Here is a 20104-nt window from a genome sequence, read left to right on the forward strand (position 1 = left end):
TTAATTTAAGTATTTGTTATTGGTATGAGAATTGGAATTGTTGTATTTGTTGTTATCAATTGTAACGAAACGTATCGTACGATTCAGGGGGAGTGTTAAAAAATATAAAATCATGTTCGGGTCTTCCTCTATCACCTTAAGATTTTAGTGCGATTGGTTAATTAACAGTAATAAATTAAAATATTATAAGATATGATTTATTTTCAGTGTTAGGAGATCTTAAATTTGTTGACAAGATAAATCTATGAATATTAAATTAGTATGAATGAGAAAAATATAACGTTGAGAGCATATTTGATCATCATAAGTGAATATTTATGATTAAAATAAATAATTTATGAATATTAATTAGAGTAAAATAAATAAATTATAAATATTAATTAGAGTATTTATAATTAAAATTGCTCAGCAAATTCCCTACTATCATATAATAGTTAATAGATTATAGATTTCGACACCGCAACCAAATGATTATGAGTCAAATGGCGATACGATCCTCACAAGCCACACCATGCGATGCGATCAACTACGCCGAGGACACAGTTGTCTACTTACCGCAGACAAAATAATTAAATATTCATACAAGAGTGGGGCATATTTTTAATGTTATTAAATCTATCTGATAATTAGCTGACTATGGAGATTTAAAACGCAATCCGCGGTGAAGAAAATCCAACAAAAAGCTAAAAAAACAGAAATGATCAAATTTTTATCTATATTCATACTATAATATAATAATTGAAACGAAATATAATTTGATTCAACGATTATTTCCCATTTTGATTATTAAAAATAAAAATAAATAATATTTTATATTTACTAAATTACTAAATTGCTAAAATATTAGAAAGTATTCTTATCATCATAAAATACAAACACAACTTATTTCTAATTATTTATTACTTTTATTATAAATTTATTATTATCATTTATTTATATGAATATATTAAAGTTAATGTTATGATATTAACTTTAATTTCTTGTTTTTTAAATAGAAATTTAGAATTTAATTTTTTATTTAATATTTTTTTAAGAAAAATAAATGTAAATCATATTTTATTATACCCTAAATGCGTGTAAAAAGAAGATGAACAAAAAATTGAAACTGAAAAAATATTAAATTAAATTTAATTTTTAGAAAATAACAATAATTCATGTATGGAGATTAAAAATACTAGGAATCGAGGATGCTCTCACCATTTGATGAGATGACACGAGAGGGGAAAGTGTGGTTGAGTATTGGTAGAAACATAAAGCCTGTCTTTGTTTATTATTACCATACTTTTGATTTGATCGATCTTCCCTACTTTCCTTCCTTCATCATTCCTTTTCTCTTGTAAACAAACACACCTCACCACTTTTTTCTCTACACACATGTAGATCACCTATACTTTCCTTGTCTTCACCTGTTACTTTCATTACAAAACTCAAACACACACACGTTTCACAACTTCTCTCTTCTTCCCAGATTTTTTATATTACACGCACTAAAACACACACATAAATAATTTATTACCTGCTGTTGTTGTACATCGATGTCTGATAATCGGCAGGTTACGAGGAATGTTGGTGTTTCCAATTCATCTGATACATCTCTTGATCATATTCAAGGTATTTTTTTTGATCTTTTTATATTTTATGTTTTTTTATTCTTTTGTGATCGTGAGTTTCTGATGTTTCTGTAATGTGATCAACAATTTTACCGACATTTATATAATTGTTTGTGTTTTTTTTATTTGTTTGTGGTGATTGTTTGTGTGTTATTACATGTAACTGCAGAAGCTGTAAGGAAAGTGAGAGCTGAGAGTGGTGAGAAAGAGGATGGTAATGGTGGTGGTGATAATGATGTAAGTATTTTTCCGGATCGTCCCGGTGAACCTGATTGCATATACTATTTGAGGACCCGAATGTGTGGTTATGGTGCTACTTGTCGATTTAATCATCCTCCTAACCTACCCCCACAGGTTCTTTTTCTATATTTATTTTTCATTTTATATATGGGTTAATGTTCAAATGAGAACTTGTTTGTTAGAATATGATCCTATTAAGCCTTCGTGAGATTTTGGAGTAACGCGTTCTTTAACATGGTATCAGAGTTCAGGTCGACCGGATGCCAAGTAACACGGTCTATTTCTGGTTTGGTCTTGTTGTGGTTCTCCTTTGAACCTGACCTGTGTATATAAAGTTTGACTATAGAGGTCTAAGGACTAAGACTAATGATAGTATAAAATGCTAGGATTTTAGTCGTTGTATGTGGGTGGTCCATTACAGTTTTTAGAACATTCTCTATTCTGTTTGAGTATTATATATTTATATTGTTAGTGCTGCAATTTATTTTTTTAGATTGGTCAATATGGAGGTGAGTTTCCTCAGAGAGTTGGACAGCCAGACTGTGAGGTAAAATTTCTTGACCATCTTAAAGTTGTGTTTTATTATTTTATTATTTTATTATGTGAATGTCCCATATATGTCTGTTATATCTTTTTACTTTTTGGAGTGGAGGTGCTCGGTGTGATTATAGTCTATGGGATGATTAAATTAGCCCAATCTCTTAAGAGTAGAGTTCTTAATTTCATATATTCAGGTAACATTTTGGATTAAATAAGTTTCAGTATTATGTCCTTAGCTGAGAGGAGCAATTATCTTAGAGCATCCCCACACATTGAACTCTGTTAATTCATCAATTCACTTGATGGAGTTTATTACTGTATAGAAAAAATTTAACTATTTTGCTATTTTTTTATGCAGCAGTTATCCTAAAAAAGATTGATTTGTCTAGCGAATCAATGAACTGATGGACTTTTTTGATGCAGCATGTGTTTGTACTCCATCAATCCGTCAATGACTCCATCTTTTTGATGGAGTAGCTAATGGATTGATGGACTTCAAATTTATTGATGGCCTAATAAAAAACTGCCGCATTATTAAACTCCGCCAATCCATCAATCCGTCTAACGTATCAATTAATTTTATGCATTGGTGCATATGCTCTTATGCTACATTTCATTTGATGCTTGCCTGTTGCAGTATTTCTTGAAGACAGGTATGTGCAAATATGGATCATCATGCAAGTACCATCATAGACTGGATAGGAATGGTGCTGGACCAGTTATACTGAACACTTTAGGACTTCCAATGCGTCAGGTGATTATCCTTACTTCTCTTCGCAAGTCATCAAGATTTTCAGATATAAACTAGAAATTTGAGTTTTTGTTTTAAGTAACATATGACAATTTGTAGCCACCTTAACAAAACAAAGAAACTTAGACCAAGTGCTGCAAAATACTTGCTCCCTTTAAAAACAGCAGTCCAACTAGGACTTCTATTTTGTGTTTGCAGTGAAAACCTCCGAATCAGTAACTTGCAATTTAAGGTCTTTCTAGTAAAGCATTTAATCAGTAGTAGTTGCCTCAAAAAGGAAATATCTTGTTCATCCTTGATGTTTAAGCTAAAGGGTTTGAATTTTAAATATCTTATCGGAGTTATCTAGGATGAGAAGCCATGCTCTTATTACATGCGCACCGGAGCTTGTAAGTTTGGAATTGCGTGCAAATTTCATCATCCTCAACCGGATCCTGCCGTTTCTGTTAGCGGACCATCTCATTATGGATCTACAGCTTCATCTGGCCTGTCTTATGGAGGTGGACTTCCTGCATGGTCGTTACCCAAAACAACATACTTGTCTGCTCCGCCTCATTCAGGAGGTCAGCAGACCTACGTGCCAGTTATTTATTCTCCCTCTCAAGGGATGGTTTCTACAGCAGAATGGAACACTTACATGGTTAGTAAGAGTCACTTGTGGTAACTGCTGGCTCTTATGCTTTATTGTGATTTTTTTATGTTCATTTATGCACTTGCTCTCCCTTTGGACATTGTGGTATTTACATTCATTCAAGAGCTGTAGTTTAAATTGTTGTAATGGTCCTGTCCTGTTTGCTCGTTGTTTCTTCTGTTTCTACTGCTCTATAATCAGATGTAAGATTCATAACACGGTAAAACTTTTATGAAGTCATTCCTATCTCATTTATGTATCTGATTCTCCCACTGATTAAATAACGAGGCTCGTTGGTCAAGTTTTGAGTTAAATCAACTGCCTCCTGCACCTCAAGAATTTTATTATTTGCTGCTGTATGATATTGGACTTTAATACTCTTGTGTGTCCGTAAGTAATAGGATTAGTTATCTGTTATCCTACCATTTAGTAAAACTCTGAAAGGCATATATAATGTATAGGCAGGTTTATGTTCCTTTGTTCTGCATGTACAAATATTTTATTCACCTTCTTATGCAGTACTAAAACCTATGGGGTCCTCTTTATTGAGGAGGACCGACAAAGCTTAATTATACTCTTTGGAGTTCGTCTAATACTTAACATACCTATCACAAAACTTTGTTTAGCTAAAATGCTATTTAACTCTTTCATTTGTTTCAAGTACATAACTACATTAGAGGTGCATCTCTTTTACCCGCTACCACGGGGCCGTGGATGGAAGATATAAGCTAAACAGTATAATGGATTGCGAGCATGTTTGATTGCTGATCTTGCTTATTAATGTTTATACATGTTAGGGCTTATAACTGCTGATCTTGATTATAATTGTTTATAATTGGTTATCGTAGTAGTACTTTCATTGCCTATTCCTAGAATCGAGATGTTTTCGTGTTACTAGTCTGCTAAAAAATGGTGATCTTTGCGGACTTAATTGTTTATTTGTTTGTAATAAATTACATGAATCTTGAGTGTTCTGCTGTTTTAGGCAATGAGTTTATAATGAGTCAACAATATGAGAAGTGAACTCTGTATTTAGAACAATTTGTTTTGTCAATGATTCAGTTTGATTTGGCAATCGCATTCATCGAATGCATTCCCTGACTATGCAGTCCTGCTATAGGTGTTACTATTTCGAAGACCTCTTCATTTCATTCATTTTTACTTGTATGTATCGTGTTCTGATGAAGTTTATGAACAGAGAGCCATGTGTCATATACATATTGATCTGATTAACTCTTAATTTTATCAGAACTGTCCATGAAGGATGAAATTGTTATATTTCAATTCACTTCAGAGCACCAGTGCTTCTCTATATGTTTTGTAATTTAGTCGTAAATGCTTCATCGTAATTAAAGTTTCACAGAGCTAATATATTTCTTCTCTGTTTTACTTTAATACGATTTTCTGTCCCTTCATCAGAGTAGCATGAGCCCTGCACCACCTACCAATGTTTATGGTCAGTCAGGATACAGCGCACAGATACCTTTTTCATATTCAGGAGTTTCTCATCTGCCCGAGAGACCTGATCAACCAGAATGCCGGTACTTTATGAATAATGGAAGCTGCAAATATGGACGGGACTGCAAGTACCATCACCCGAGAGAAAAGATTGCCCAACTAGCAGCTGGTTCTATAGGCCCACTTGGCCTCCCCCTGAGACCTGTAAGTTAAAAGTTAAAACTCGCTTGCAAATTTAAAATCAGCATTCAATTTGCTGTTCTTGTCGATCTTGACATTAACGATTGACATTGGCATTTTTTTTGTTTGTTTGTTCGTAGGGGCAAGCTGTATGTTCATATTACAGTATGTACGGGCTTTGCAAGTTTGGCCCCACTTGTAGATACGATCACCCTTTGCCGGGATATTCATATAATTATGGTTCAAATATGTCTGCTTTATCTACACATCCAACAAACTTTTCTTATCAGCAAAATTCTCCAGCAATTGATGCACCGGAGACACCTCCTTCGAAAACCCCAAAAATTTCTAACTGTACGACAAAACAAGAAGCTTCAACTGACAAGCAGTCAAGTGCTAAGGCCCCAGAAGATTCTCCTGAACAGGATAGGTCTCCCTTAGCTGAAGCTGAAGTTCCAGAAGGTCACTCAGATTAAGAATTTTACGCATACTTTTTGTTTTGCAATTCTTGATTGCTGAGGAATTTTTGTTTTTGTATGTGTTACCGAAATTAAATGAATGGTTAAGTTTATAACTTGTGCCTAACTGCCTGTTGAACCCCAGTTAGCTCCCCAGCTTAAATTTTTGTTGGGAGCTACCTGTGGCTAGGAGATTATTAGTGTCAATACTGGATGTGTTTCTGTTAATAATGGCAAAGAAACTGTTGCATGACAATCTTACATGTTTGATAATTATTTTTAGAGTTATTTGCAAAATGCGTGGTTTGGCCAAAATGCATTTTTTTACCTATACTTTAGATAACTGCACTTTGCATCCCCTTACTATTTCGGCGCGACAAATTGCACCCTTTTCATTAATTTTGTTAAAATTTTCAGGGATATTTTAAGAAATGTAAATATTAAATTATTTTCAGATCTTTATTTAAGGTTTATAACCCTCTAAACGATACATTCTGAAAAAATTTAAAGAACGAAAGTTGTAGAGAATAAAAAGATCTTCTCGAAATAAAAAGGTTCAAAATTGAAATATTTTTTTTATAATTATTTTTAATAAATTCAATAAGTATATATTTTATTTAATTTTGGCTTCGTAAATTTTTTGATAATTTTGAATGTTATTGTTTTGAAAAGATTTTTCCGTTCTCTATAATTTTCGTTCTTTAAATTTTTTCGAAAAGTATCATTTAGAGGGTCAAAAAACTTAAATAATGATCTAATTATAATTAAATATTTTAATTTCCTAAAATGCCCCTGAGAATTTTAACAAATTTAACGAAAATGGTGCAATTTGTCGCGCCGAAATAGTAAGGGGATGCAAAGTGCAGTTATCTAAAGTATAGGTAAAAAAATGCATTTTGGCCAAATCACGGGGATGCATTTTGCAAATAACTCTTATTTTTACTGGCTTAAATCTAGTCCGAGGCATGGATTCCCGTTTTTATTTAAAAAATTTATTTATCTTTTTACATTATAATTTTAAAATATTTATATAAATATATATAATAATTATGAAGTTATAATAAAAATAATACGATAACATGGGGTCATAGTTTAATAGGATAACTAGTTTAAGAATTTAGTTGTTTAGCGGATATAAACTACTATTTATTTATTTTTTAATAATATGATAAGTTGTGGTCGTAGTTTAGTATTATAAATACTCTAAGTCTAGTAGTTTAATAATTTAGTAATTTAGAAGATATATAATACTATTTATTTATTTTTGTTAATAAGTAAAATTAGGAAATAACCGTTGAACCAAATTATACCCCATTCCGATTATTATAATATAGTATAGATAATGATGGTCGTGAGATACTCAAGATTTTTTTGTGAATTATGGGCAACCAAATAAAAAAGAAAAAGAATTTTATAATTTAACCAAGGCACCAAAGATAAAGTTGTTACCAGTAAAATCTTGTTATCATGTTATCATAGAATTTTATAATTTAACCAAGCATCTAAGATAAAATTATTACCTAGACGGGATTGTATAACCGCCATACGGGGTTGTATAACCGTAAAATCTTGTTGTTATCATATCTAGATAGTTATCATATTATCATATCTTATTATCCAAGTATTTTTGTTTTTCTAAAATGTAAATTGTCCTTTTATTTTAGTCTTTTTCTAATTTACGTATAAAGAAAAAGTTAGGTGGGTCAATTTTAATACAATATAATCTTGATAATTCATAAATCAATATTTTATGATGAATAAATATTTTAAACTTGCTTTTCCATCCCAACATAAAATTATTATTCTCACCACCTTAATAAAATTTAGCTGTTCCAATGTTGCTTTAGATGTGCCAAATTTGGTCGAATACAATTGCATTCACAAAAATATCATTAATATACCCATGTTAATAAAAAAAAAGATACCCATGTTAATTATGATTTATTTATTAAATTCCTTAGATCTAATTATACATCCATAAGCATATATATGTCGGAGTTAGCTTATCTTACAAAATCGTAACAGCAAACAAAGTAAGAGAAAAAATCAATAAATAAAAATAGTTATATTATTTCATTAAAAACAGTAATACGAAGTACCAAAATAATTTGAATTTTAATTGATTAAACAAATCTAATGGCCCAAATTATTTTCATATAAATTCTAAACCCCTGCAATGGAACGGTGAAAAAAGCTTACCTTTTCTCCAAGAAAAGTTACCTTTTTTACCGTGTTTATAAACCCTTCGAAGAAAAAAGATTTAAACTTTTCAATCTTTTCACCAAAACAGTGATTTGGGTGTTCAAGATTTTGAATTATTTTGCTAAAAACCCAACTGGGTCAGAGCGAGTTATGCAGGATGAATCGTTTTGGGAGGTTACGGGTGCCAATTGTTAAGAGATTCGCAGTCCCTCAAATAAAGAAAAGGGCTTTGAATTCTTTGACTGCTGTTCAAGATACATATTATTCAATCAAGGTACATTGTGTTTTTTTGTTAAAGTTGATGTTTTTATTGAGTTTTGATGGTGGAAGTTGAAAATTGAAGTCTTGATTCTTGATAGTTGTTTGTTGTTGTTGTTGTTAAGGGGTTTGTGTAATTATGTGTTTGATTGTTTTTTTTGATGTTATAGGATACTTTTGAGAGGCATAAGGTGGTGTTTACAATCTCAACTTCTGTGGCATCTGTTGCTACAGCATGGCTTGGTCTCTCTCATTATTTGGATTGTGTTTTATTTTTATGCTGCTAAACTTTTTTATGCTGCTAAACTTAAATTTTAGGAAGGCAAAGTTGTATCATTTAAATTTTAGTGGGTGCACTTTTATATTTTTTAAAACTTTTAATGGCGAGTATTTGGGAGATCCGCCCCGTAGTGTAGCACCACTATTGGCTTGGATTAAAAATGACGATAAGAAATATGGGGTGATGATGGATTATGCAGCTCTTAAATAGCTTTGCTTGATAGAAATAGGTACCAACTACAGAACTCAGCTTAAAAAGCATAACACAAGAAATACTTTATGCTATACATGGCATGGCATGAACCAACCGTCTTTAGGGATTTGCATCTAATTAACAAATACAATTGCTCCAAGAAGTCCAATCAAGCTCCAATTGACAGAATTCTAGGTCACTGGTCCCTGAGAATATGTTTTGGAAGCTGTTGTAATTGTATTATTGGGAGCTCTTGCTATCACAGGTTTGGTTACGCCGATTTTTCCAGAAGTGGTTGGAAATCTTGTTAGGGCCATCATAATTGCTGTTCTGCCATCGATTATCCTTTTTGCAATGGTGCCTAAAGTCTGGAATACTGTTGTGTTTCACTTGCTGGTCTTCATTTTCCTTTCCATCTCCACTAATGCTGGAGTAGCAAGTTTGATTGATGTTGCGATTGCTGCTCCTGGAGGCGGCTATCCAATTTTTTTGTTTAAAATTTTGAAAGTGATATCATGACTTAAAGCTTGTTGGGCGCCTCTGTAGCTGCAATCCTAGCATTTAATATTGATGCTACTCCAGCATTAGCTTACACCCAGTCGAGGAATGAACGGAAAAACATAGCAGGATCGAACTGAACCACAACAACATTCGGAACTTCAGACAGCATTATCATTGATGGCACAACATCATTCTTGACGGCTTTAACAAGGTTTGCAGCCTCTTTTGGAGAAATCGGCAAATCCACATCAAGGACACCTTTAAAGGCATGAGCTCCCTGTATTACATCACATCTACAATAGCTTCGATAACATGTTCTTGGTTGCGCAGTGTAGGCGTGTAGCTTCGTTGTCCACTGTTTTAGTTTCTTTAGGTTTGTACAACCCATGGGTGATATGCGAGTGCAAAATAAAATGTTTCGTGCTAGTTGCATATTTGATTTCCTTTATAGCAAATATGAATCTGTCAGGGTCGATTGGATTAGCTTAAAAATGCCTGTATAGAATCTCAGAGGATGAAGAACTTTGCATCTCTTAAATAGCTTTTCTTTAAAAAGGAAATCAAATATGCAAATATGAATCTGTCAGGGTCGATTGGCTTAGCTTAAAAATGCCTCTGTAGAATCTGAGATGATGAAGAACTTTGCATCTCTTAAATAGCTTTTCTCCCTTTCAAAAAAAAGGCTTTACGTGATAGCAAAAGGAACCACCTACAGTAATTAGCTTAAATAGCAGAATGCAGGGAAGACATTATTCTGTAGATGATACGAAACGAACCTGACACCGAATTGGGACTTGGATAGCTCTCTGTGGAGAATTACATTAAATTTACCAACGCAATATCACCTTGCTTAATTTACCAGTTCTTGATTGCTTAGGTGTTTACTGCTCATTGGTGATATGCCAATGCAAACTAAAATGTTCCGTTCTGGTAGCATTTTTTATTTTTTAATTTCTTCTGTTGCAAATATGAATATTTAATTTGGAATTACCCATTGACTTGAAATTATGATGGTTGACAGGTTACACGTTGCGCCACCTTCACCAATCAAAAGTTGAAAAGAGGCTCGACTCAATCGAAAATGCTGTAAGTATATGTTGCATTTTACCTAACATAAATGACTGCATGCATTTATTTACTAGAACAGCTTCTGATTCTTCCATTCGTTCTTCATTCAAAAGTATTCCTTCATTTGGAAGCATAAGAACATATTATTGAAGGATTGGATATTAAAAAGGCATGGAACATTCTTGAGTCATGAAAGCTGAAACCTGACTGGTTATAGAGAAGATATTTATGTTGGTCTATATGTATAAATATGTCCCTAAACATAATTTTTAGAAATTTTTTAACCTATTTCGAATTAGCTATGTACATAAAGACTTTGAGTCCAGATAAATTCCTTGCATAGCTTGATATCCTTCAGGTAGTGGTGTTGTGATTAGTACTATTAGAAACTTGTGACATCAACTATGAAACTATGGAGTTTTGATCTCCCATACATATATTTTAGTTCTTTCAATTAAAGAAATCTGTTTCTCTGTTGGGTCTCGTATATGTAGTGTATTAGTTCTCCCAGACGTTTTGCTTTCTCACCCTCTGGTACCTAAATCTGATATGAGATGCATCTCTTTGTTTATTGTAGATGAAAAAAAACTATAGCATGCAGCATAATGAATTCAAAAAACTTGTTGGATCAAGCAGCTATAATCCTGCAGCACATGTTGCCACTGCTGGAGTCAGTTTGCTCGTCGGGTTTGCCTCTTTCTTTCTTTTCTACAGAAAAATTGTTGCTAGTTTAATTAATAAGACACACCGAAGTTTTTGTTATTTGCTTTGTATTCCTTATCACTGTCAATTTTTAATTGGTTACAAGTTCCAAGGTTTTGTGACATTGAGAATTTGGTTCAGCATTTTTTTTCTATTTCTTCTTGTGTGATTTGAGTTTTGAATCTGAAAAATCTCAAAATCTATAGATCTCTATCTGTCACTTTTCTCTTTTTTTTTTGAGATTTGAAGTTTCCACTTAACTTTGTTTTGTCTTGTTTTTTATTCATAGAAAACAATTTCCCCAAGTTTAACAATGGCGATAAGTAATGATTTCTAATAATGTGATTTATCAACAGGCTTATGTCATTTGTACCATGGCATTCATGTATAGTATTTTATGGTAACTACATATAGATTTCCAAAAAAATATTTACTAAATTAGTTGTATCTTAAAACAACAATGAAAAAAAGGAACATAAGAGAAATAAGTAAAAACTGATATCCACTCGTGATGCCTATCGACATTTATGGCTTGGTTAGGGGTTCTGGTATAGTGTAACTTGTATAACCCGTTCTGGTTTATTTAGTTTGTCCAGTGGTTCCAAATCTTATTTTGACCGGTTTGATCAGATAGACGTTTGCGCTATTTGTTGATAGTATGATAGAACCAAACTGATTACATGAAGACAATGTCTCCCTCAGAGGTTTTTTTGGGGATGGGGGTGAAACGATTGGGGGGGGGGTGAGCACTTTCTTATGAAGTTACAGGAGAAAATAGTGCTCGTAGATGTAACGTGATGCTTTTCCCATTTCTAGAGATCTTGCCAAAATATGATAAAATGGAACCTAGTTTGAAATCCCTTAATTTTATCATTCCATTGGAAAAGAAATTACTGGACTTCAGCAGGTGACCTTATTAAGAGCATTGTGTATTATTGAAACAGGCAATTGGACTTTGAGTCCATTTTTTGAAGTAGGTCTAATGTTTGCCCAAGTGTTAGTTATTCATTTACCCTTTAATTGTCATATTGCAATTTCAAAATAATTATGTTTACAATATAAAAACCCACAGTAACCATTTTTTTTGGAGTAGGTCCAATTGTTTGTTGGGTGTTAGTTAATTTGATTTTTCCTTTACAGACTCATATTCGAAATAGTTATATATAGAACCAAAAAAAAAGCCGTACTAAGTGCACATGGCAAGAGACTTACACGGTTCAAATCTGTGAGTCACAGTGACCAACTTGCTGACAGAGAGCAACTAGAGTAGTAGACACTTGATTATAGCACAAAGCCTGAGAAAAGAAAAAAAAATTAAGCTGTTTTTATTTGTCTTAGGTTTTGCTTTTCTCGCTGAACTATTGCAGGTATGGCTTGGGCTGGCGAGGGGGAAGATGGTATGCATATAGAAAGTTCAGAAGGGAGCAGATGAAGCTGCTGGGACAGATAAAACCTAAAAGGTGGCCCCTCAGGCTCTTGAGAAGATCACTGACAAGACCCAAATCAATAGAAAGTGCAGTTAAAACAACAGAAGAAACTCTACCTAAAACAACAGCAGCCCTACCAAAAGATGCACCCATTACACAAGCTCCCAGCCAACCAAGCTGTAAATTTTTACAAGAACCACTTTAGAATGTTATGAACTTGTATAAATTTCAACTTTTTTACTCGTGAAATCAGGAAGAAATATGAGCACCTGTTTCGAGTTTTGACAAATTTGTCCTGGGTTCTTTTGGGTTCCTCTGTATGTTCTTTCACACTTTCAATGATAGATAATAGATTTTTTGGTCATATAACTGCATTAATTTGGAATTTTATAATGTTTACAAATTTAGAAAAAAAAAATTCTTAATTTAGGACATATTGGAGTAATTTTCTCTGAATTGTCGATTTCATACATAATGGAAATTAGACACTTTCATTTATCCAAGCAAAGCTGTTTCAAAATTATAGAAAAGTGTCGTACAATCTCTAGTATTAATACCTCAATATATTAAAAGTAAATAAAGTTTCAGCTGGCTATTTTCTTCTTGGAAACAGGTAGTGTAAATGCTGTTTAGATATCCTTCAAATTGCAGCCGGCAGACGTGCATCACCTTCCCATTTGCCTCTTTTGATCCAGTTTGTTGCAACTTCTAACACCTTTCTACTACTCACACTGTCATAAAATCATCTGCTACTTTTATTATAGCCACCTTACATCACCTGCTACTTGAATTCATCATCATTCATTTCTTTGTTTCGTTTTCGTAAATATATGGTAACAGTATGATAATTTATCTGTAACTATATCAATCATGCATGGCTGTTGTTAAGCTTCATGAAGACAGTATGGAACTCGTATGAGATATGTTACACGTAATTTATAAGTAACTTATAAGTATTGGACAAACAACAGACTTAATCCAACAATGAAGAAAGAACCAAAACATTATTATAAAATTTGAATCAAGACAAATGCCAAACATCAGAAGAAAGTAATAGAGATCATTCCTAACTCACAAGTACTATCTTGAAATTCTCTCAAAGGCAACAAATTAGTTTATTTAATTGTAAATAATAATTTAAACTTAAAACTTGCATGAGGTAGCATTTGTCATTCTTTCATCAGAGATAGAGGTTAGGCCTCATGGAGAAGTGACTTTGTGCCTGAATCTGGTAATCTATGAAAGAATTAGCATCCATTTTCTTGTTACCCTTTCTTCCCGAGACAAAGAGCTCGTCGCAACGAACGGGATAAGATTGAATTGATGTATCAGGAGTAGAAAGGGTAGGCTGATCAATGGTCACAGAGCTCACCTTGTTGCCATCAGGAGTAGATGTTGTCTTTGTTATCATTTTCTTCATCTTTCGACCACATTTTTTCATAATTTTCTCCACTCCTTTGTTCTTATTTTCTCCTCTATTTTCCATGATCACAGCCCAAAGAATCTTGATTTCTGCAAAACTCAATATTACAACTATCTAGCCTATACGGCTGTGGTTTTATACTACAGGGGAGGGGGAGGCTACATGGTTAAACTAATTATGAGGTATTTAAAAAATTGTAACCAAGTAGAATGGAACAAAACACCATCAATTCCGTTTCATTTTAAAAAACCAGGTTTATTTTTTGGATTTGTCGGGTGCACACCTTTAATTAATTTTTGAGTTCCATAATTTTTATTGGTTGGTATTTTTGTTCAGATATAGTCCATTATATTTATTGCAAAAAAATAATTAGAATTTGTCACCTAAGAAAAACTTATTCTTTTTTATGATTTGGTTCTAATCTAGAGATGGTGTATATTCAGATTTTAAGTGAATAATAATAATTCATGAATTTCAAATGATTGTTGCTATTTTAATTGTACACAGATTTTATCCGGGTCGTTTCACAAATTTGTAGAGGGTGATTCACACGAATTTTTCAAAATCTCGTAGATTTTGCTTATAAAATTTCTAAAAATATATTATACATGGGCAATTCCATCAGAATCTACCATTTTTATAATAAAAATAAATCACGGAGTTTTAAATACCACCAGATTTTAAAGAAATTATTAAAATCTAAATTGAATAATATAGGATTTCGATGGACTTTTTAAGATCTATATTAAATACTCCAAAATTTTAAAATACCTTTTACAATCCTTATTAAATATTATTAGATTTCAATGAATTTTTATAATCCAAATTAAGTGCACCATAATTTTCAAAATCCAAAAAAATTATTTAAAATCTCAGTTGAATACATCCTATTAACACATATTTTCAGCCTTTTCATCTTTTGAACTGAGGGAAAGGGAAAGGCGTCATACCCTCCCCAACCCCCATTTTTGCGGGAGGGGCTCTTTTTGATTTGTTTCGGCTCTAATCTAAAACTAGTAAATAAAGCCGCGCTTCGCGGCGGCGTTTAAAATTTTATAAATTCTGATATTAAATAATATTACTATTTTGATAAAAGTTAAATTAAGCTGCGCTCCCGTCAAATACAATATTAATAAAAAATTATATGTTCGAATAAATAACATTGTCTACTTCGAATATTGTCTAGTATAAAATTGAAAATCTAATTTTATATAAATATAAATATGTTTTCTACTTTAAATAGGATGACACCTAATTTCTTACATCTAATTATTGTTAAAAAATAATACATTTTTTCTTTATATATTCAAACTACTTTTCGTTGATTATAAAGGTATTTTTACACTCATTATTTGTTATAAAAATGATCGGAACCCCTCTTTTTTATAAATAATGATATATATTTTTTAAAATTCTAACTCTTCTACTTTATTAATTAGGATACAGGTGAATTTTACGATTTTTTTTGTCTAAGACATGTGTATTTTACTTGAATACATAAATTTTATAAAAAGAGCGATCGAGCACATGAATTCCAACTCGTGAATGATATTTGTAAGCCACCAACTCTAATTTATTCGCTTACCTTCATCTTTTCACACATCAAGATCTTTCCTATATCATGATTATTTTATTAATTCTGATATGAATAATATTATAATTTGGATAAAAGTTAATTTAAGTTGTCATCCCGTCAAACACGATACTGATCAAAAACTGTTTGCTTCGAATATATAATCTTATCTAATTCGAATATCCTTGTCCAATATAAATCGAAAACTTAATTTCATATACATATGAATGGATTTTCTAGTTCGAATAGGATGGCACCAAATCTCTCGCATCTCATCCTTTTTAAATATTGATACATTTTTTATAAATTCAAACTACTCTCCTCTAATTATACATGTATTTTTAAACTTATAATTTGTTAAAAATGATGTGAACCCCTCTTAGTTACAAATAAATGAATAATGATAAATTTTCTTTGAAATCCGAACTTTTCTCCTTTTTTAATTATTATACATGTAAATTTTACTTGAATACATTTTTTTTAAAAGAGTGGTCTATGACGTGCACATGAATTTCAGCTCGTGTATATGCCGTCAACTTTTCATATATCAAGATACTCCTAACTCATGAATTTTTTAGAAATTCTAATATGAATTAATATTACAATTTAGATACAAATTAATTTGAGCCGCCCTCCCGTCAAAACAATACTGATCAGAAATTGTCTACTTCGAATATTTAATAACATTGTCTAATCTGACTTGTCTAGTATAAAATCGAAAATCTAATTTCATATAAATATGAATGTGTTTTCTAATTCGAATAGGATGCCACGTATTCTCTCACGTCTCATTCTTAAGTAATAATACATTTTTTTTGTATTAATCTAAACTACGTTCCTTTGATCACATAGGTAATTTTAGACTTATAATATAATAAAAATGATCTAAATCCCTCTTGTTTATAAATAACATTTTCTTTAAAATCTGAACCCTTTTTCGATAAATGTGAATTTCACCCGAATGCATAAACTTTTTCAACTCATGAATGGTATTTGTAAGCCACGAACTCTAATTTATTCACCCACCTTCATTGTTTTCCCATATTGAGATCTCCCCTATCTGTTTTTTTATAAATTCTTATATAAATTAATATTACAATTTAGATAAAAGTTAATTTAAGCCGCACTCCCGTCAAATAAAATAATGATAAAAAATTATCTGCTTCGAATATATAATCTTATCAACTTCGAACATCCTTTTCCAATATCACATCCAAAACCTTATTTCATATAAATATGAATGTGTTTTTTAGTTCGAATATGATGTCACCAAATCCCTCGCATCTCACTCTTGTTAATTAATGACATTTTTTCTTTATAAATTTAACCTACTATCCTTTAATTTTGCGTGTATTTTTAGACCTATAATTTATAAAAATGATCTGAACCCCTCTTGATTACAAATAATGATAAATTTTCTTTAAAATCCGAACTTTTCACCTTTATAATTAAAAAAAGAGTGATCCATTACGTGTACATGACTTTTTCTGACATGTATTTGTAAGCTAATAATTCTAATCTATTCAATTGCCTTCGATTTTTCACATATTAAGATCTTCCATATCTTATGAATTTTTTAGAAATTATGATATGAATTAGATTAAAATTTAGATAAAAATTAATTTAAGCCGCCCTCCCGTCAAACATAATAATAATCAGAAATTCTCTGTTTTGAATATACAACGTTATTGAATTCGAATATTCTTGTTTAGTATGAAATCGAAAACTTAATTTCATGTAAATATGAATGTGTTTTCTAGTTCGAATAGGATATCATGTATTCTCTCGCATTTCATCATTGTTAAATAATAATATATTTTTTCTCTATTAATCTAAACCACTATCCTTTGATTACATTGGTATTTTTAGACATATAATTTGTTAAAAATGATCTAAATCCCTCTTATTTATAATTAACGATATATTTTCTTTAAAATCCGAACCATTCTCCTTTAAAATTAGGATAAATGTGAATTTAACTTGAATACATGAATTTTTAGAAAAACTGCTATCCAAGTTTTATACATGAATTCCAGCTCGTGAATTGTATTTGTAAGCCAGTAACTCTAATAAATTTATCCGCTTTCAACCTTACATAAATTAAGATATTTATTATCGCTAATCAATACAATTAATAAAGTCGTAGAAATAAATTACTTAGTTGAATGATCATTGACCACATAAAATTAGTGCACGGGTTTTAATAGTAACTTAACTTTTCATTGAATTTATATATTCATATAAGCTCGTAAGGTTTCTAATATTATATTATCGAACTCCTATGAATTCTTAGGGATCGACTCAACTGATAAATTCTTCTTACCCAGGAATTCGAAAATATTTTCCCTAGAAATTGAAACTCTTATTCTATATAAATTTAAACACCTTTTTTGCGTGAGATTAGGTAGCATTCTAAATCGTGTTTTTTTTAATTCTTTTAGAGTTTTAGAATTTTTAATACTAAAAAATATAAAATATTTGGTCATTTAACATACTTGAAATAGAATATGTGTTTAAATTTATTAAGAAGAATACTTCGAATTTTAAATATTTTGTATTTGTATTTGTAGAGAAGAAGATTGTATAGGAAAATTTATAAAGATTAATAAGATTTGAAGAATCAAATAGGTCCGGCACCAGGATTAAACAATTAAATCAATAAATTTTAGAAAAGTGAGATCAATACAATAATTGGGAGTACATGCAAAGCAATAAAGAAAATAAAAAAGTGGGCAACACCTGTACACGAATTCCAACGCATGCCCAATAACTCGCAACTATAATTGAGTCTGAAGAATCGATGCATATTAGTCTTCATGTTTTCGTAGACACAACTTTATTAAATACATATCAAGTTTAACTGGAAATAACATTATATCAACAAAAAAGGAAAATTTCTGAAAGTAAGCTTTCAATTCAATCATAAAATTGGAGTACAGTAGTTAGTAATATGAGCCATTGGCCATTGATCCTGAACAAAAAGTGGATATGTCATCACACAAAATACAAATGTACACAGAAAACCACAGGCTAATTCACACAAAAGCAATCAATATAGTGCACCATCTCTTCTAAAAGCATAGATCTAACCTGTATTTAACTGAAACAAACAGTATTTTGATGATGATATACAAGACGGAAGGTAGGAAAAAGATGCATAAGTACCATGCAGTACCGCTAATTAGCCATAAGGATTTGATAATATAAATTTCATTCTTGATTTATATTAGTAAATAGTATGGTGTTTCCTCTATAAACTCAAATTCGTCTCCTGTTTGATCTAAATTCAAAGTCTTATTCGCTATAAATTGGAAAATCTATTCTACTTCAAATATGTTAAATGATATATTTTATTTTATTAATATTTAAAATCTCAAAACTCTAAAAAAAATAAAAAAATAGATCTGAACGATTTTAGAGTGCCACCTAACCTCCCGCGTATCCTACTTCATATATATATATTGATTACAAAATATATTATGTATTTGATTTCTTTTTGAATATAAAGGTATTATGTATTTGATTTTAATTCGTAGTATTTAATAATATATGTAATACTTATTCATTAATTTTTTGTGTAAAATATATAATAATTATTTTTGAATAGCGAGCTAGGGGTGTACACGGATCGGGTTGGGCGGGTTGGGAGAATTTAGCAACCCAACCCAATTAGTTCGGGTTTTCAAAATTTCAACCCAACCCAAACCGTTTAAATTTATAAACCAAACCAATTTGTATACTTCGGTTTGGTTCGGTTTGGATCGGTTTGATCGGTTTATTAAATATACAAAATTAATATAAAAAATTATAATAAAATATAAGGTTTCAAAGTTTAAAACACTTGAAAATAGTTCAAAACAATATTACAATCCTCCATATTGAATAGTCTTAAGCATCTAATTTTCGACATCAAAAGTACTAATAATATTGCTTACGCTTTAAATATTGGAATGAATCATTAATGCAAAAAATATAACACTAATCAAACATATATTGTTGTTACGAAATGAACTATGAACACGGAGGTTATAAGTTACATTTAGAGTTAGAGATATATGGATCTATGTAAATGGCCTAAACATAATTTTGGATTAACTTATTAGCATGTACATATATATTTTAATCGGGTTGGGTTGGATTGGTTTAAAATTATCGAAAACCATATCCAACCCAATTAAATCGGGTTGACATTTTTTCAACCCAACTATATATCGGGTTGAAAAAAATCGGTTTGGTTCGGCCGAAATAGGGTCGGTTTGGTTTGGATTGGTCGGGTTGGCCAAACCGTGTACACCCCTATAGCGAGCCTCATATATCTCATTTGAGAATTGAACCCAAAACTAACTCATGCTAATTGAGATATCCCATGGCGCTGACTTTTTTTTTATAAATTTAAATCGATTATTTAAGTTGTAGCTGGCACTGCTCTAGGCAACACGAAAGTATCACATGAATAATGGGAGATGGTTTGTGGCATACCCAAATTGGGGTCCACAGTAACAAACAAATAACCGCATGTCTTTTGCTTGTTCTTGAAATTTGTTTTTTGTCTTCCCTACAAATTAGATGATCACAATTCTCCTTACTTCTAAAATTTGTTTTGTAGGTGT

General features: G+C 31.3%; 2 protein-coding genes across 3 annotated transcripts; both read left to right on the plus strand.

The window, feature by feature from the left end:
• The first annotated feature begins 1213 nt into the window (after window positions 1–1213).
• On the plus strand, window positions 1214–6144 carry LOC141707018 (zinc finger CCCH domain-containing protein 3-like). Its single transcript, XM_074509975.1, has 7 exons — window positions 1214–1611; window positions 1780–1964; window positions 2344–2397; window positions 3028–3144; window positions 3491–3781; window positions 5192–5434; window positions 5551–6144. Exons 1-7 carry the CDS (start codon window positions 1536–1538, stop codon window positions 5884–5886), a joined length of 1302 nt encoding a protein of 433 aa, XP_074366076.1. The 5' UTR covers window positions 1214–1535; the 3' UTR covers window positions 5887–6144.
• A 1890-nt stretch (window positions 6145–8034) lies between these two features.
• Window positions 8035–12866, plus strand: LOC141707019 (uncharacterized). Of its 2 annotated transcripts, XM_074509976.1 has the most exons (5): window positions 8035–8344; window positions 8499–8571; window positions 10323–10387; window positions 10947–11056; window positions 12439–12866. In XM_074509976.1, the coding sequence occupies exons 1-5, from the start codon at window positions 8228–8230 to the stop codon at window positions 12701–12703; spliced, it is 630 nt and encodes a 209-aa protein (XP_074366077.1). In that variant the 5' UTR covers window positions 8035–8227; the 3' UTR covers window positions 12704–12866. The 2 variants fall into 2 exon arrangements, with proteins under 2 accessions (XP_074366077.1, XP_074366078.1); XM_074509977.1 differs by lacking the exons at window positions 8035–8344; window positions 8499–8571 and adding an exon at window positions 8844–8995.
• The last annotated feature ends 7238 nt before the right edge of the window (window positions 12867–20104 follow it).

The sequence above is a fragment of the Apium graveolens genome, chromosome 2 (genome assembly GCF_009905375.1).
Source record: "Apium graveolens cultivar Ventura chromosome 2, ASM990537v1, whole genome shotgun sequence".
NCBI classification, from domain to species: Eukaryota; Viridiplantae; Streptophyta; class Magnoliopsida; order Apiales; family Apiaceae; genus Apium; species Apium graveolens.

What these genes read in the sequence shown, in the direction of transcription:
- LOC141707018 (XM_074509975.1), top strand. Translation starts at nt 1,536, where the DNA reads ATGTCTGATAATCGGCAGGTTACGAGGAATGTTGGTGTTTCCAATTCA. An exon ending in TTGGACAGCCAGACTGTGAG is followed by an intron (nt 2,398 to 3,027) that starts GTAAAATTTCTT and finishes TGCCTGTTGCAG; the next exon opens with TATTTCTTGAAGACAGGTAT. An exon ending in CAGAATGGAACACTTACATG is followed by an intron (nt 3,782 to 5,191) that starts GTTAGTAAGAGT and finishes TCCCTTCATCAG; the next exon opens with AGTAGCATGAGCCCTGCACC.
- LOC141707019 (XM_074509976.1), top strand. Translation starts at nt 8,228, where the DNA reads ATGAATCGTTTTGGGAGGTTACGGGTGCCAATTGTTAAGAGATTCGCA. An exon ending in TCGACTCAATCGAAAATGCT is followed by an intron (nt 10,388 to 10,946) that starts GTAAGTATATGT and finishes TGTTTATTGTAG; the next exon opens with ATGAAAAAAAACTATAGCAT. An exon ending in GGAGTCAGTTTGCTCGTCGG is followed by an intron (nt 11,057 to 12,438) that starts GTTTGCCTCTTT and finishes GAACTATTGCAG; the next exon opens with GTATGGCTTGGGCTGGCGAG.